General features: G+C 41.8%; 1 protein-coding gene across 6 annotated transcripts in view; it reads left to right on the top strand.

The window, feature by feature from the left end:
* Positions 1-19,110, top strand: part of LOC129480470 (zinc finger matrin-type protein 1-like) — a 123,017-nt gene that overhangs the window by 54,442 nt on the left and 49,465 nt on the right. Inside the window, exon 1 of one of the 6 annotated variants that reach the window (XM_063637134.1) lies at positions 17,608-17,642. The exons of the other annotated variants lie outside the window; for them this stretch is intronic. Within the exon in view, the coding sequence (XP_063493204.1) occupies positions 17,613-17,642 (30 nt within the window). The 5' untranslated portion in view covers positions 17,608-17,612. Of the gene's footprint in view, positions 1-17,607; positions 17,643-19,110 lie in introns of those variants that run through there. 6 annotated transcript variants of the gene reach the window in all.

Below are 19,110 nucleotides of genomic sequence, written 5' to 3' on the forward strand. Positions count from 1 at the left end.
AGAGATTTTTCCATTGTGTTGATTATGGGTGTGTCCTCCCCGACATGGGCCATCTTTTCCTCTCTAGATTGTGAGCCACAGGCACATTCTGGGGTGAAATGTTATTAAACAGTAGTTGTTACTCTCTAAATAGATGCTAGGCACTTAAAATCCTCCAGGTTCCTATTTCTTTTAAAAACTGAGCAAATAAAGGGCAGTAAGATAGTTCATTCTCATATGTTTTATGATTAGGAAGCAGAGAGTCAGGGAACCTGGTTAACAACCCAATTCTGCCCCACTTAGTGCATGTGTGATTTTAAGTAATTAACTTCAATTTCCAAATACTTCATTTGCAAAATGACCCAGTAAGAGTTATAATCATGCCTAGTTATAGAACTATAGTGAGAATGCTGAGGTAATGCAGTAAGAGATCAAGGCAGAGTGAGCTAATTACCAAGCAGAACATAGAACTTAGTCATTAGCATTAGGGTTGGCATTATCATTGTGTGTTTGTGTGTGTGTGTGTGTGTGTGTGTGTGTGTGTGTGTGAGAGAGAGAGAGAGAGAGAGAGAGAGATATCCAGGCCCCCAGTGGATGGGTCAGAGGAAGATGCCCATCAACCAGTAGGTGACAGGTGTTTTCCCATGTGAGCTCCCGTTTTGTCAATTTTTGGCATTTCTGGGAGGAGCAGCCCACCTTGCCATGGTCTTGAGCCTCTGGGAATAGGGGCAGCTTGATGAGGGCTTCAGTCCAGCATAATCTAGAGGTTCTCCTTGAGGCCCTTCAGGTCAGAGGGCTCTGGATACACCCGAGCATTTTGCTGAAAAGCCTCTTGGGCAGGCTGGCTGCTAAGGCCCTGGGCAGGTCAACCTGGTTTCCTGGTCAACCCCATGTATAGCACTAGGATTAACATGATTTCGTGACCAGGAATGCAGTTAACAAAAATAGGAACCTCTTAGTAGTGAATCTCTCTCACCAATATCCTATTCCTCAAATACTGCCCTACAGGGCATTTATTTTTATTTTTAATTAACTAATTCATCAATTTATTTATTTTATTGAGACGTAATAGTTACATATATTTTGGGGTACAATAATATAAAACATATGTGCCCCCAAATGTGTCCTCCCTCTCTAAAATATGCCTTAGGCAGACTCTCCAGATTAAGTTGGACTGAGGCCCACATCAAGCTTCCTCTATTCTCAGAGGCCCAAGACCATGGATAGGTTGGGCTGCTCCTCTCCAGCAGTGCCAAAAATGGACCAAAGAGCAGCTCACCTGAGAAAACCCGTGGCACCTGCTGGCTGATGGGCATCCTCCTTTGCTCCATTCACTGAAAGAACTGATATTTTGATACATGTATACAGTGTGTAATGATCAAATCAGGGTAATTGGGATGTCCATCATCTCAATAATTTATTTTTTCTTTGTGTTGAGAACATTCCAATTCTTCTAGCTATTTTGAAATATACAATAACTTATAGCCACCCTACTGTACTATCGAACACTAGAAATTATTCCTTCTATTTAATGATATTTTTGTGCCCATTAACAAACCCCTCTTTATCTTCCCTCCCCTCTACCCTTCCCAGCCTTTGGTAATCAACATTCCACTCTCTATGTCCATGAGATCCACTTTGTTCTTAGTTCCCACATATGATTGAGAATGTGCAATATTTGTCTTTCTGTGCCTGGCTTATTTCACTTAACATGATGACCTCCAGTTCTATCCATGTTGTTGCAAATGACAGGATTTCATTCTTTTTTATAGCTGAATAATATTCCACTGTGTTTATAAGCTACATTTTCTTTATTCATCCACTGATGGACACTTAGTTTGTTTTTATATCTTGGCTATTGTGAATGGTGCTCCAATGAACATGAGAATACAGATATCACTCTGATAACTTGATTTCAATTTTTAAATATATATATCCAGCAGTGGGATTGCTGGATCGTATAATAAATCCATTTTCAGTTTTGGGGGGAAACGTCATACTGTCTTCCACAGTGGCTGTACTAATTTACATCCCACCAACAGTATATGAGGTTCCCCATTCTCCGCATCCTCACCAGCATTTGTTATTTTTGTTTTTTTGATAGTAGCTATTCTAACCAGGGTGAGATGCTATCTTACTATGGTTTTGATTCTGCAGGGCATTTAATGGCCTTCCTAGGACTGTGGCTTAGGCGGCCAGATTATCTTCTCACCGCGTGGAGGAGCTAATAGGAAGTGGTCTCCGTCCTTCCTGCAGACCTCTTTGCAGCAGGCAGTTACAGGTATTTAAATGGAGGAAAATGCATCTGAGAATAGGGTCCTCTTTTTTTTTTTCTCAGTTCTCCTTCTCCTGACACTATATCAGATGAAAAGAGTCTAGCAAGTCAGTCAGTATAATGTTGAGAAGAAAATACTTTCTGCAACTTACCAGCACAAAACCAAACAGGAAAACAGGAATGTGTACCTTTTGAATAAGATATACCTTAATTTTGGTTAGGTTTTATATCTCCTAACATCTGTTGAAAAGATAAATCTTATTTTAATGGTTATCATCACAATAAAACCCCAAGCACTGATGCTTTCAAATAAAAATTGAACATAGCTACCTTTAAAATTCTTTTATTTTACTATCTACCTTTGATCCATTTTAGCCTGAAAAGATTAAAACTCACTCCTCCCATCATCCTGTCTCACTCAGCTCCTCTCAAACGTCAGGTCAGTTTTGTCTGGTTTGCAATTCTATGAACATCTCTTGTGATGTTTTCATTCGGTTAGAATTATGACACAAATGTAATGACTTTTACTGTTAACACAACTTTATTTTCTTTCTGGGTCTGTGTCTGTTAACTTAACAAGAAGGCATAATAGAAGAGTTAGAAAGTTTGCCTTTCTTAGGAGGAGTCTGCAGGGAAATTTGCATTCAAGAAAAATACAGGAATTTAAAAATATGCTAGAAACAAAAGTCCAGGAGCACCAAGAGGTTGACTTCTTAGTTTCTGTGAGAGACACAGTTGCTACGTAGTGCTTGGTTCCAGATGAGAGGCTCCTCAGGTTTGTCCTGTGTCCTTTGGTGCTTCTTAGGCAAGTGAGGAGTTTCTATTAAGGGAGGATTGCCTGGTGATCTTGTTTCCCATGTAAATAGGACTGCTATGGTATAATACGAAATATCTCCTTAGCCTTTGTTCCTGGTTCCTGTCACAGAGCTTTTAAATTCCTTGGAATTTCCAACACTGATAGGAAGCATGTTTTCTTATTCATAACAGACCCCTTTCAACCATGCCTGAGTTTATGTTAATGAAGTCACACTTTTGGGGGCCCCTAGATAGTTCATTATGGGGGCTGGTTGCCAGAAAGACCAAGGCATGATTAGAGGGTTGGAACTTTCAGCCCCAACCCCCAACCTCTGGGGAGGGAAGAAGGGCTGGAAAGTGAGTTCAATCACCAGTGGCCAGTGATTCAATCAGTCATCAAAATCTTACCTATATATTGTGAACCTCCATAAAAACCCCTCAAGCAGCAATCCCCAACCTTTTTGGCACCAGGGACTGGTTTTGTGGAAGTCAGTTTTTCCACAGACTGGGCAGGGATGGTTTCAAGATGATTCAAGCACATTACATTTATTGTGCACTTTATTTCTATTATTATTACATTGTAATATAAACAAAATAATTATACAACTCACTATAATGTAGAATCAGTGGGAGCCCTGAGCTTGTTTTCCTGCAACTAGATGGTCCCATCTGGGGGTGATGGGAGACAGTGGCAGATCAGCAAGCATTAGATTCTCATAAGGAATGCACAACCTAGGTTCATTGCACGGAGAGTTCACAATAGGGTTTGTGCTCCTTTGAGAATCTAATGCCTCTGTTGATCTGACAGGAGGTGGAGCTCAGACAGTAACGTGAGTGATGGGGAGCAGCTGTTAATACAGAGGAAGCTTTGCTCGCCTGCTGCTCACCTCCTGCTGTACAGCCCAGTTCCTAACAGGCCTCGGACCGGTACCAGTCTGTAGCCCAGGGATTAGGGACACCTGCTCTAAAGGATGGGGTTCTGAGAGGTTTTGAGTTGGTGAACACATTGAGGTGCTGGAAGAGTAGCATCCCAAGCAAAAGCATGGAAGCTCCATGCCCACCCTTCCTCCCCCTACTCACCCCATACCTTGCCCTATGCAACTCTTCCATTTGGTTGTTCCTTAGTTGTGTTACAGGAAAGGGGTCCCAATACAGACTCAAAAAGGAGGTTCTTGGAGCTCACGCAAGAAAGAATTCAGGGCAAGTCCACAGAGTAAAGTGAAAGGAAGTTTATTAAGAAAGTAAAGGAATAAAAGAAAGCCTACTCCATAGGCAGAGCAGCAGCATGGGCTGTTCAACTGTATATACTTAAAGTTATTTCTTGATTATATGCTAAACAAGGGATGGATTATTCATGAGTATTCTGGGAAAAGGGCAGGCAATTCCCAGAATTGAGGATTCCTCCCACTTTTAGACCATATAGGTTAACTTCTGAATGTTGCCATGGCATTCATAAACTGCCATGGCGCTGATGGAAGTGTCTTTTAGCATGCTAATGCTAAATTATAATGCTAAATTTAGCATTATAATTAGCATATAATGAGCAGTGAGGATGACCAGAAGTCATTTTCATCACCTTCTTGGTTTTAGCTGGCTTCTTTACCTCATCCTGTTTCATCAGCTGGGCCTTTTTGACCTGCATCTTGTCCTGACCTCCTATGTCATCCTATGACTGAGAATGCCTAAGCTCTTGGGAGTGCAGCCCAGTAGGTCTCAGCCTTATTTCACCCAGCCCTTATTCAAGATGGAGTTTCTCTGGTTCAAATGTCTCTAATAGTTGTATCCTTTATAATTTCAACTGAAGAATAACAAACTTCATAAACTTTGAAAGGAGAGCTTTATTTCTCATAAGGGGATTGCAGCCTTCAGGCTGAAACCATCTTTGCAAAAATTGTATCAGTGAGAAAATTATGACAGGGAATGAGATCTGAGCTAACTCATCAACCCCCATCTTGCCTTTCCCATAATTATTTCTGGGCTATTGGGTTGAGCTAACTTTGGAAGACATTTAGGTTATAGTTTAAATGGTGATAGGCTGTCCCCCAAACTCAACCACTTTTGTAAAGCTAATGAGAGTCCCTCAGGCTGTGGGGAGGAGCGGAGCCTGAATCCTACTAGGGTGCAGACATAAAAGATTGATAGCCATTATTCCTGAGGTTACACAATACACAACTTCCCCAATTACTCCTGCAAATAACACCACTATTGTAGGACCCTAAAATTGGCCTTTTGATACATCTTTTCAGGTTTTTTGCATGTCTGATACCCATGGCTCCACCTGGACCCACCTGAACCCACCAATCCTCCTCCTGTGGCCCCATCCAGAAGCAATTCAGCATGCAGGAGGACAGCTTCAACTGTCTATGATTTTGTCTTTGCCCAACCAGTCAGCAGCAAGCCTAGCCACCTCCACACTTTGAAAACCTTCTAACTTATGCCGGGCGTGGTGGTGCACACCTGTGATCCCAGCATTTTGGGAGGCCAAGGTGGGTGGATCACAAGGTCAGGGGTTCAAGACCAGCCTGGCCAAGATGGTGAAACCCCATGTCTACTAAAAATACAAAAATTAGCAGGGCATGGTGGTGGGTGCCTGTAATTCCAGCTACTTGGGAGGCTGAGGCAGTAGAATTGCTTGAACCTGAGAGGCAGAGGTTGCAGTGAGCTGAGATTGCACCACTGCACTCCAACTTGGGCGACACAGTCAGACTCTGTCTCAGAAAAAACAAAAACAAAAACAAAACTTCTAACTTATGAGCTTTGAAGGAGGATGACTTGAATACAAATGCCATCTCCTACATGGCATGACTAGTCTTGTGTCTGTCAATGAGAAGAGTCAAACTCTAAAATATTTGAAGAGATTTATTCTGAGCCAAATATGAGTGACCAATGGCCCATGACATTGCCCTTAGGAGATCCTGAGGACATGTGCCCAAGGTAGGGCACAGCTTGGTTTTATACATTTTAGGAAGACATGAGACATCAATCAATACATGCAAGATGTACATTGATTTGGTTCAGAAAGGTGGCACAACTCAAAGTGGGAGCTTCCAGGTAATAGGTGGGTAAGAGACAAAAGGTTGCATTCTTTTGGATCTTTGATCAGCCTTTCACTGAATACACAATTTATGTATGGTGGTGGGGTAGAGTAATAGTCATTTGCTTAGCAGCAGCAAATCCATACAGTTCTGCAGAAACCTTAATTCTTGCCTCCTTAGAAGAAAGAATTCGACTGAGGGGAAAAGGCAAAGACAGAGATTGAGGCAAGTTTCAGAACAGGAGAGAAACTTTATTAAAAAGTTTTAGAGCAGGAACAAGGGGAAGTGAAGTACTTGAATGCACTTTATGTTCTTTTATTTTTTTTGAGACGGAGTCTTGCTCTGTCACCCAGGCTAGAGTGCAGTGGCGTGATCTCGGCTCACAGCAAGCTCTGCCTGCCTGGTTCACACCATTCTCCTGCCTCAGCCTCCCCAGCAGCTGGGACTACAGGTGCACACCACCACACCTGGCTAATGTTTTTGTATTTTTAATAGAGACAGGTTTTCACCATGTTAGCCAGGATGGTCTCCATCTTCTGATCACATGATCTGCCCGCCTTGGCCTCCCAGTGTGCTTTATATTCTTGACCTTGAAAGAGGGCCAAGTGGGTAACTTAAGAGATTCAAGTGCATGGTTTAACTTTTGACTTGGGGTTTGCAAGTTGGCATGCTTCTGGGGTCTTTTGCTATTTCTCCCCTGTTTCTTCCCTTGGCTTGGGCTGTCCACGTGTGCAGGGATCTGCAAGCACTTGGGAGGGGCTGCATGCTCAGTGTGTTTACTGAAATTGTGCACATGCTCACTTGAGGCATTGTTTCCCTACCAGTCGAGTGTTCCTAGAAGAAGTTCATATACCAGTTAAACTGCCATTTTGCTTCTTAATGCACATGCTTGAGCCCACTTGTCCAACTCCTGAGATCTTACTTGGAAGGTGCTGATTACCAATTTCAGGTATTTCTATTGGGAGATGGCCCTTCCCCGGCATTGGCTTCAACCAATTATCATTTTAGGGACGGTTTAACAACTGCCTGACCATCACCTGATGGTTGCCTGGTAGGAGAGGGGGCCCTCTCCTGCCCTGTTCATGTCTGACTAACTACCTACTCTAACAATTTATGCCTTAGTCTGTCTCAGTGAATCTGCAGTTTTACATGAATGACAGGGCAGAGGAAGCAACCAGATAGGCATTTGTCTCAGGCGAGCGGAGTTATGACTTTCTGTCCTGTACTGGTGAAGACAAGCTATCAGTTTATGTTGCTAGGGTAAAATTCAACAGAACTATTTTTAGGGCAAAGATATTGAGGCCCACAAGGAATTTCCTTGTGGGCAAATTGTGAAGGAGGTATGTAGCTTTTTTTTTTTTTTTTTTATCTTTGTAGTTATCTCATTTAGGAACAAAATGGGAGCAGGTTTGCCTGATGCAGTTCCCAGCTTGACTTTTCCCTGTGGGTTAGTGACTTGGGGGTCCCAAGTTTTATTTTCCTCCCATGTCCCTATTAAAATTTTCTCTACCGCAATGCCATGGTCTTTGTGCAGTGGGCAGGAAAAAACTCTTGGGCAGTTACAAAGCTAGCAATTCTGACAGGCTGGAAAGCATAGCCTCCAACCAGAAGCCACAGGCACTTTGTGGGAGGGAAGACTAAGACAAAAATTGTTGCTGAATGAGGTGTCCAAATACACATATTCGATAAGCTATAGGAGGAGTCATGAATATTCATGAAAGGGAAAATATGCACATGTGCAGTTGAGCCTTGTGCCTTTTCATGAATCATATGTACAAAAAATGGTGGTGTTAGCGTGATCCATGGGTGGAGTTTTTGGCCTTCTTGTGTCAAAAGGTGAAGTAGAGGACATGAAAACCCACACTGCCCTTCCTCTGTGATTGGGCCAAAACTGGACTGGAGATAGAGGTCAATTTTTAGAAAGGGTTGCCTTGTGAAATTGGCGAGCTGTCACATTGAAACTGCAAAGAGGGAGGAGGAGTCAAGCAGTGGCCTCAGATGATTGGCTAAAGGCAATAAAGGAATGTGTCCTCTATTTCTTGTTTTCCAGAGCTGGTTTCTGCTTACTCCTTAGGAAAGAATTCTGGTTAAAGATTAATAAGGAAGGGGTGTGTCTGACTTTACGTTCCATCATGGCTGGGCACTCAGTTTTTAAGGTTTCACTGGGGTCCCTGTGGCCAAGAGGGGTATGGTATGTTCAGTTGCTTGTGGGGCTTAGGATTTTATTTTTATTTCTCAGAGATTGTCTCCAGATGGAGACACACTGAGTTTGAAAAATCAATTTTTAGTTGCTAGAGAGCCCTTGTAATGTCAGATGTCTGACTCTTTAAGGCTGAAAATGTTCCAGGCTAATGTGCATATTTTTTGAGTGGGTCAATTAAGACTCTAAGCCTGACAAAATAAAAAGGGCCTGGGAAAGCATTTCTTGTCCCTTGGACTTGGACCATGGCTCTCTGACCCTAAAGTATCCTGGTTTTGTTGCTGCAGGAAGAAAAGAAGCTGGCTCCTTTGAAATCCAGAATTCACATATTCTAATTGCCTGTTCTGACTCTAAGCTGAAACCTGTGGCTGCCTGCTGTTAGGCTGTTTCAGCCTTAGTTTGTGCTGTGCTGAACTGAAAGCAGACATATGCTCCGTGGACAGAACTCAGATTCTGGGATCCTTGCAAATCACTGCTCTGTGGAGCCCTAATTTATAAAATCATCATGGATACTTTTTGTTTTTTTCTGGACTAGTTGGATTTTTCCTGATTAGGCCATCTGAAATCCAGTTGCTGATTGCATATTTGTGATTGTAGGAGAGGAAAAAAACCATTCTGTGCATTAAAGATTTTTATTGAGACAGGGTTTCTGCTCTGTTGCCCAGGCTGGAGTGCAGTGGCATGATAACAGCTGACTGTAGCCTCAACCTCCTGGGCTCAAGCCATCTTCCTACCTCAGCCTCCTGAGTAGCTGGGACTATAGGCATGTGCCACCACACCTCGCTAGTTTTTGTATTTTTTATGGAGACATGGTTTTGTCATGTTCCCCAGGCTGGTCTCAAACTCCTGGGCTCAAGTGATCCGCCCACTTCAGCCTCCCAAAGTTCTGGGATTACAGGCGTGAGCCACCGCGCCTGGCTCAGCAAACATTATTTCCTCTTCCCATCTTAGGTTCATAGGCTGGGGCCCTACTGAAACAGGAATTAAAAGAAATTAAAGAGTGTTTAAGCAAAAACTCAGTTGTATGTAAGAAAACCCAACTCCCCCTGAGAAAGAGAAAGAACTGGAGTCCTTTAAAAAATTAACTGCCTGTTTTTCTGTGGCTAGTAAGCCTTATCTCTCCTCCCTTCCCAGGCATTGTGAAGACCCTGTTTCCCTAGCTGTGCAGCTGCAAGGTCACTAGACAGATAAACTCAAGTCGCAAAACATGCTTTTCCTTAAAAAGTAAGACATGATGTAATGTATGTCTCAATTGAATAACTGCCTTTGTTTCTGTCTTCTGTAGTATGCTTCCCCCTGCACAGATCTCCCCCCAACCCCCTGCAAGAAATGCTTAAAATGTAACTTCAGTCCAGGCACGGTGGCTCACCCCTATAATCCCAGCAATTTGGGAGGCTGAGGTGGGTGGATCATGAGGTCTGAAGTTTGAGACCATCCTGGGCAACATGGTGAAACCCCTTCTCTACTAAAAATACAAAAAATGAGCTGGACCTGCTGGCACGTGCCTGTAGTCCCAGCTACTCGGGAGGCTGAGGCAGGAGAATCGCTTGAACCTGGGAGGTGGAGCTTGCAGTGAGCTGAGATTGCGCCACTGCACTCCAGCCTGGCCACAGAGCAAGACTCCATCTTAAAAAAAAAAAGGTAACTTCACTCTTAGTTCAGGGCTCAGTCCTTTAGATGTTAATCTGACTGGGCTGGTGCACCTAAATAATTAATAAATATCTTATTCTCCTGAACCCCATAGGTCTCTTCACACCAGAGGACTCAGTGATGAGCAAGTGAAAGAAGTGGCTAGAACTTGAGACTTATTGAGCATCTTAACAAAAGAACAATACATTTGTAGGCAAGTGGCCAGACAAAAAAGAAGGAGCTTCGAGCTTTGAGGGGTGTCAAATTGTGCAAAGACAAATATTTGGGGAAACTAATGGTAGATGAGGGCTAGTTACTAAGATTTGTTTGTGTAGACTTTGTCCAGTGATAAGGTTGTTATCCCCTTTCTTGAATGGAAGTAGGGGTTGGGGATACCATCACAAGAGACATTTATGTTCTGCTTTTAGGCAGACAGAAGTAGGGAAGACAGCTCATCCTGTGTCTGCTTTTTTTCAATTCCCTTTAACTCAAAATAATTCTTATGTCAAAATGGCATGTTTTGGGGTGGCATAGTCTGAGCCCCTTTATGATACAGAGGCTAATTGCATTACTGATTTATAATCCCTGTTGAAAGCTGTAAGTTGGAGGAGGACACATCACAGGGAGTGTGACCCCTCCAACCATTCCTGACAGATTGGACTCTCCCCATCTTGAGACTATCTCATTGCTGTTAACTTGCTGTTTTCAACTTTCCCAATTAGTTTCAATCTGTGAAAATGGACTGACAGCCTGAATCTACATCCTTCACCTTTGTCCTAACACACACACACCTTAGTAAGGTAGGAGGAGGGCACATTTTCCCTATATCTTTTGAGGGCTTGATAATTGAATCTATGAAATAAACTGAAAACTGGCAGATTAACAGAACAAAAGTATACAAACTCATTACGTGCATGGGGCATCATATGAAAGGAAAGTTAATGCCCCAAACCCAGAGAGATCTAGAAGCTTATATACCCTCTTTTTAAAGGAGAGGGGAGGGGAGATGTAGGCAACTTACTTAGGGGGAGTAAATTGTTTTGATGAAAAATAAATGGGCCCTCAGAAGAATATGTGACAGCCTGTGACAAAGTCTGTCTGGACACGGGGTCAACCTCCAGTGTCCTTTCCAGTGATCCAAGTTTAATCTTCCTGGTTGATAAGATTCCCTGGGAAGGGATTCATGACATCTGGGTTCCTTTTGGAGGGTCTATCTTTATGCAGATAAAGGAAGCTCAGAGAAAGTCCTGTCTTGCATTTGCTATTTCTCAAGTGCCTTCATTTTCAAGTCCAAAGCGGTATATTTTGGGGTGACATTTCCTGACCTTCAGAAGTTTGATTATTAAATGCAATTGACCCCAGAAAAGGATTACTAATTTCTAGGCTCACTGTATAATTTGGATGAAAGAGGTGGGAGTTTATGTTAGCCAATTTTGAAAGTTTTTGAAACAAGATTTCATTCTGGACATAAGATGGAGCAGGGACTCCTTCTTAGTGGCCTGCCAGGACCCTCACACAAGCATGGAAATAAAGGAAAATCTCAAGTTCCTTCAGGGGAAATTCCAGGCACTACGGGGCCCTGAGAAGTAAGTTTGCAAGCTGATAAGCAAGAAGGTAATAATAGCTTAAAACAACAGCCAAGGAAGTTAGAGTCAGGTGATGTTTGGTTCTCTATAGAAACTAAAAATAGGGTCTTAAGCGTGAGCTGCGGGATTCTCTTTGAGTGGCAAACAGCAACCAAATGCCCTCCTTTCTCTTGTTGCAAAACCCCATTGTGGGTGTTTGGCTTTACTGGGCTGGGCAAGTGGACCCCAGTTTGGTTCAGTAACAGACAATATAAGCATGATACCTCTTTATGCTTAAATTGCATGAAAATGTTTTTGGGTGAAAGTCCTTTTGTCCTTTTTGTATACACTTTTTCCAGTTGAAAGATCTGCGTGAGAATGGGATATAACTGAACAAAAATATATGATTGCTGAATAGGACACTCTGACTTTGTGGCAATGAAAAAAATAGAAACTCAGCCCCCAGGGAGGCATAAAGGAGAGGAAGTCATTAACAATCTTTTTGTTTTTCAGAACTGTTCCTAGAAGCTTTCCCTTCTGTCTGACAGAAATCTTCCCACGCTGTCTTTCCAAACTCCTACTTAACACTTTGAATTCAGACTGCTGAGCCTCTGAGCAGAACAGACAGCACTGGGGGTGGAGGTGGGGATCCACTCTGGAACTTTCCATCCAGAAAACCTCAGATGTCTTCCTCACTCTTGTGTTTGGAACTTATAGCTTGAAGGCAGTTGCTCTGAAAGCAAGGACTTCATTGAATTTTTTGGACTGGAATGGAAACCTTACAGTGGTAGGCCCCACCATGGAAGGCCATGTGGTGGGGGTTGTTAACCTGTACTGCCTAAGGCATGTCCCACTTGGGCTGCCATGCATGTCCTCTGGGATTGTGCTTTGTGTATGTGTGTACCTGACTATCATGATACTGTCTCAGCCCAGGAAGGTGATCAAGTCCACTTTGCTTTCCTGGCCTGAGTTGTGATGTACCACCAGGTAAAAAGTTTAATATAGACATGTACGGAGGAAGCTATCTGGACTTCTAAGATATACCTTTATAATTAATCAGATTTGTTTAAGCTGGCTAAATTCAGGATCCTTAAAAAAGGATAAATACTGAGTGTATTGGAAAAAACTGGAATCAATACTGACAGAGATCCTACAAATAATAATTTTACTATAAAGCTGCCTTGCTAAGGACTAAGGGGATGGACCATGCAGAGTTAGCATGGCAAGTTTGAGACTGTTATCTTTAGAAAGACTTGCTTGCAAGTTTGGCCCTTGGCTAACATCAGGGAAATTGGATTTTAAGAGTTTTCTAGCTATTCTATAAATGATATGGGTGGCTTACTATGCTAAGACTGTTTATGCAAATGATGGAGTTTATGCTAACACTTGATTTCCTTCTCGAAGTCTGGAATTTTGGTACATGCTAGGCAGAGGGTGTGTACATGATCAGTCCCCAGTAAAACCCTTGGGCACACAGTCTAACTGGCTTCACATTGTCACAATTTGATGCTGGAGGAATTAAGCACAACCTGATGACTCTACCGGCACTCTTGGAAACCTATACCCGATTTTCTTTGGACTTGGCCCCATACACTTTTTGTCTGTGCTAATTTTGCTCTGTATACTTTTGTTATAAGTCTTAGCTGTGAGTATGACCACATGTTGAATCCTGCTCATCTTTCCGGTGAATCATCAAATCTAGGGGTAGTCTTGGAGACCCTGATGTCAATTTCCTAGAATTCTCTTTAGAAAAAAACAATGCAGCAGGCTACTAGAAGATAACAGCTCCCTCTGGGAGGCCAAAGGAGAGAAAAGACAGGCTAAGCCTGACTGAGTGTGGCTCTTTCTCCAACCTACGCAATTTCCTATGAGGATTTCCCTTTGTAAGACTTTGTTTCCACACAATAGCTGTCCCCAGATTCCTCAGCCATCATGCACATGGCTGGGGATGTTGCATCATTCTTGGGCATACCTAGGACAATTGTCCATCCCCTGGTGGATCTTGGTTCAGGATTTTGTTGCTGGTATGTTCCACATAAATCAGAAGAAAAGAAGGTACAGGGTCGTCAAAAACTCTTCTGTTTATTACATCAGACGGGAGTCAGTGTCTTTCCCTTTATAATCAAGAGGGAGCTCAGGAGGGTTGTGAAATGATATTTGGCAGGAAATCAAGGAAAGTGAACATTCTAACAGGAACCACCCTGACCTTTGTGCTTTATGAGATGTTCATATAAGGAGACGATGGCAAAGAGAAAATCATTTTATTCATCAAACTCTAGTTGAGCAGAGCTTGTGTTGCAGGGTGAATTATGACATTGTGAACAAAGATCACATTGTGAACAAAGATCACATTGTGATCTTCATTTTGAGGAAGATCCCAGGTTGGATGTTGAACTAGAAAAAGAATATTAGTGGGACAACTGGTAAAATTTGAACAAGACTTGTAGATTAGTTGATTGTATGTTGTCAGTGTTGGTTTCCTGTCTTAAAGATTATTCTATGGTTATGTAAGGTGTTAACATGATGGGAAGCTGCGTAAAAGGTATATGGGAACTCTGGGCACCATTTTTACAACTTTAAGTCTAAAATCATTTCAAATAAAAAGGGATAAAAAGTCAAATTCTAGGCTGACAATTATTTTCTCTTGGCATTTTGGAACTATTTCCCGCTGTGTTTTGGTTGCTATTGAGAAGTCCGAGCTTAACCTAATACCAATTCCTTCACAGATATTTCTTTTGTTTTTTGTTGTTTTAAAAATCTTTCTGCCTCAAAGGCACTTAAAAGATACTACTATGTTTTTAGGTGACATCTGCTTGGGTGATCTTTTGTGGAATTCATGTATTTGAGGATTAGCATTTTTCATTAATTCCAAAAATTTCGGTCACTGTCTCTTCAACTATTGCCTTTCTTCCATTCCCTTTTATTTGTTCTTCTGCAACTCTGATCACATGCATTTTAACTTCCTCACTTTGCTCTCCATGTCCCTGAATATCTCTGTTGATTTTCCATTTCATTGTTTTTCTGTGCTGCATTCTGAGTAGTTTCTTTAAATCTGTCTTCTAAATCAATAAATGCTTTTCAGCTGTGTATAAATTGCTTTTCAACAAATCCTTTGAGTATCTAATTTCTATTATTTTGGTTTCTATATTTCTAAGTTTTGTTTGGTTCTTGTGCAAATATGCCTAATCAAATTTAATACACTATTGTTCCTTTATTTATTTATTTATTTTTTGAGACGGAGTCTCGACCTGTTGCCCAGGCTAGAGTGTAGTGGCATGATCTCAGCTCACTGCAACCTCTGTCTCCTGGGTTCGAGAGATTCTCCTGCCTCAGCCTCCCTAGTAGCTGGGATTACAGGCACCTATCACCACACCTGGCTAAATTTTGTATTTTTAGTGGAGATGGGTTTTCACCACATTGGCCAGGCTGGTCTTGAACTCCTGACCTCAGGCAATCTGCTTACCTTGGCCTCCCAAAGTGCTGGGATTACAGGCGTGAGCCACCGCACCTAGCCTATTCCTTTGTTAAAACTTAATTTTTTCTTTATTTATCTTGAAATTTACTAAATACATTAATACATTCTTTTTTTTTTTTTTTTTTTGAAACAGAGTTACTCTGTTGCCCAGGCTGGAGTGCAGTGGTGCGATCTCAGCTCACTTCAACCTCTACCTCCCAGGTTTAAGCCATTCTCCTGCCTTAGCCTCCCACTTGGCTGGGATTACAGATGCCCGCCACCATGCCTGGCTAATTTTTTATTTTTAGTAGAAACCGGGTTCTACCATGTTGGCCAGGCTGGTCTCTAACTCCTGTCCTCAGTGATACAGCTGCCTCGGCCTCCCAAAGTGTAATAAATACATTCTTTTTTATTCTCTATTCAATTACAATATATGCAGTTTTGTTGCTCTGGCTTATCGTTTGTTATCTGGCAACTTTTGCACATTGTGGCTTATTTATTTGTGTGTATTCTTTGATTTTGTATTATGACCTAATATTCCTTGGAACTTTATCAAACTTGGAAATTCTTTGAGAACTATGTAAAAAGTATTTCCTTTTGAGGGGTGTTTTTATTTGCTTTTGTTAGGGGCATGGGAGCACTACCAAGCCAGAATTGCTTAAAATGAAATTTTCTACCTGAGGTTTTTTTTTTTTCTTGCCACATAGATAGTGAGAATTTCAGCCCGAAACAGTCATGCTTCTCCACTTAAGATTAGAAATTATCAATGACTTTTTTTCCTCCCTGCTTTACTTAGGGCCAAAGCCAAAAACAGGCATGTGTAGCCCCATCATTTAGGTCTGCAAGGAGTTTGTTCTCCAGTTTAACCTCTGAATGGGTCCTGGTTTTATGTGAGTTCTATGATACAATGTACCACGTGCAGGCCCCAGACTTGGTCTTCCATCTCCTTCATAATGTAATGTAGTCCACAAGAAAGTGATGTAGATCACCAACGCAAATGAATACATGCTTATTCTGGTGGATTTTCACTTTCCTGTCATTTCTGGACGTCAGGGAATTCCTTACTCTCTTTTAAATGCAGCTGTGCATTTAAACAATGTGTTTTGCAGATTTTATAGCATTTTTCATTGTGATACACAGGCTTTTTGTTCTGTGTATATCTGGTCTACCATAATGCTTGTAAGGAAACACATTTAATCTTTTGTGAGGTATAATTTATTATTCCCAGGTTTTATATAGGAATATCTTGGGGCCACAGAGGTTAGGCAATTTTTCCCAACACTGTAGAGATACTAAGTGGTGGAGGTGAGGTTGAAATAGGTCTAAACCCAAAGCCAAGGCACTTTCAAAAGATTAATAAAATTTGTCGAATGATACTTGGACTAACTCCTGCCTGAATTAAGCTAGAAATTAAGATAAGTTCTTTAATTCAGTTAGGAAGATCCCAAATCAGAAACAAATCATAATAAAAATTGAGATCAGGAAGCTTCTTGAGTGTAGCTCCTCATATCATTGTCCCATACATAAGTACTGCCCCATACGGCAATCGGGAGGCCCCAGGAATGCTTGCTAGGATCAGGCTCAGCTCCTCTAAGTTAGTTGAAAGTTCCCTCCCTACTCAGTGACTGCTCTCATACTTCTTCATTGTAGCTGTTGGCTCTCAGAACATGATGCCCAAAGTATAGCGCCTTGGTGTGCTGAGTACTTTGAACTGAAAGACACTGGAAGGGCCTCCGAAGAAAGATCTCTTTGACCTTCTCCTGCCCTCCTGTCTTTCATGCTTCTTTCTCCCGTAGAGTGAACCATGGAAACTAGAATTCCTCTTCCGCAAGACAGTCATAGAAACTAGAAGCCCTCTCCCCAAAGCAAGCCATAAAACTTAGGAAGGTCACTCTCTCCCTTCTCCCTTCTCATTTGAAGACCCTTAATCCAGAGGAATCCTACCCCATAATTGCAAAGAAGAAATGCTACACAGAGAGTCCGAGAATAATTTGAACACACTCCCTCCCTCACCGCCGGTCTATTACCATTAGATCATACTCTTGTCCAAACACATCTCTACAGAGCTGCCCATTCTTCGTGGAACCTAAGCACAAAAACAGTTTTCCCTAGATCTTTAGGTCTTCATTTCTGAAGGCTCTCATATCACATAAAACTGTGATTAAGTAAATTTGTTATGCTTTTCTCTTGTTAACTTGTCTTTTGTTATAGGAATGTCAGCCAAGACTCTTACAATGAGTGAGGAGAGGTATTACCTCCTTTTACCCCTACATGCTCTTGGAGCTGATTATCACAGTTTGTAATTTTTCCACCTCCATTCCTGCTTCTGTGTATTTTGATAAATTTTTGCAGGTCAGTAGACTTCCCATGGCAGAATATTTCCTGCTTCTCACCAGCCCTTAAGCCAGTCCAAGGAAAACAAAAGAACATCATAGTGCTTTGTCATATGACAAGATTACAAAAGCAGCATCCAGTGGCAGAATGCCCAACTGCTCCCGGACACAGCCAATAGCTGACTTCAGTGCTCCCCATCCCTGCTTGTCAGTGATTAGTCTAAATTGTTATCACAAGCTCAGTCTGACCAATGAGTGTGAATGAGAGGCCATTTTGATTGTCAGCTCCTGATTCTGCAGAAAACACGAAACTGAACTGTACAAAGATGCTGATGAGGGGCTGCAGCATGCAATTCACTTCACCAGCAGTCACTAAGGTCTGATCCCTTTTCTAACCACACCTGTAAGATGGGATGATGGACCCCGGGTATGCATAGAAAATGGGAGTTATTAGGAAAGCAGCTTTGCTTGCTTTAACCCAGGAATTGTATTTCTGGTGTGCTGTTTCCTTTTAGGCAATTGCCCTAAAGCTTCTCTTGTTTAAGGAGCAGGAGGATCGGGGAGGTTATTTCTGCTTTCAGCAAAAGTCTTAGAACCAGGGTCTCCTCGTTTGTAAGGAAGCAAGTAGGTCCCTGGACCTGGGCTGGGATATGATTTGTGATCAGCCAGGCAAGAGTTAAGAGTGGAAGTCTGTGCTCTCTGCCCATCTTGTAATATTTTAAGGGTGATCATCTTTGGTATTCTTGAGTGGTATGTCCCATTCCATCTAGCATTTCATTAGAATTATTGTATAAATGATGACAGGCAGAGGACACTTGACATGGGAATGCTGGACCTATTGGATGTTTATTCATTAGCTGCAGTTACCCTCCATTAGCCTTTTTAAATAGAAAGTAAAAATTTAGTTGACATGTAAAAATTGTATATCTTTATGGTGTACAGCATGTTTTAATATATGTATATATTGTGGAATGGCTAAATCAAATTATTTAACATATGCATTACCTCAGCTAACTTACCTTTCTTTTTGTAGTGAGAACAGAAAATCTACTCTCTCAGCAATTTTCACATATGCAACATATCATTATTAACTATAGTCACCATGATGTACTATGTTAGCCTCTTAATATGGTATAATGCATTGGCAAAACTCAAAATCTAGCAGGTCTGGATCTTTGAGTTTGGAAATGGTCCAAGGTGCATATACTATGTCTGTGAATACCAGAGGGCAACTGTTTGTGGGTTCCTGGTGTAGTATCTATATTCTATATTCAGAGAGATGAACTCCTTTAGGGCCACAGTCTTTCTGCCACTTATGAACCTACAAGCAAGTTTCCAGGTGTTAAATCAGCTAGGGAATCATTTCAGAATTTATTTCAAATATTACATTAATTCTTAGGGGATAAGGAATTTAAAAGGAAAGTGTTCAAATGATCATCTTATACATTTATATACTTTTACCTTTCTGTTTACACCCTTGTGACTAGATATTACATTCGTGAGTGAATTAAAAATGAACTGCAGATGACAGTCTTAAAAGTCCATGGAGACTATTCCCCATGTGTTTAAGAGACCCTTGCTGTCCAGGTCTGACTTTAACCTGAACAAAATGGAGCTCACCATGTCAGATGCTGGCAGTTTGAAAGGGACTGCTGTAGACCTGGATGGATCTCTGCCCTTTTGGCCAACTTCACACTGGTGTCCCTCACACTCTGTCAGTGAGGCATTTGCCCAGATATTCCTGGGCTTACAGCAACCCTGTCAACAGCAGCAGCTGCCAACTGGGCACGGGGCTTAGTTGGGGCTCCTAGGCTGGAAAGACAGTCATAGTTCCTATAATGTAAG

The sequence above is a fragment of the Symphalangus syndactylus genome, chromosome 4 (assembly GCF_028878055.3).
Source record: "Symphalangus syndactylus isolate Jambi chromosome 4, NHGRI_mSymSyn1-v2.1_pri, whole genome shotgun sequence".
NCBI classification, from domain to species: Eukaryota; Metazoa; Chordata; class Mammalia; order Primates; family Hylobatidae; genus Symphalangus; species Symphalangus syndactylus.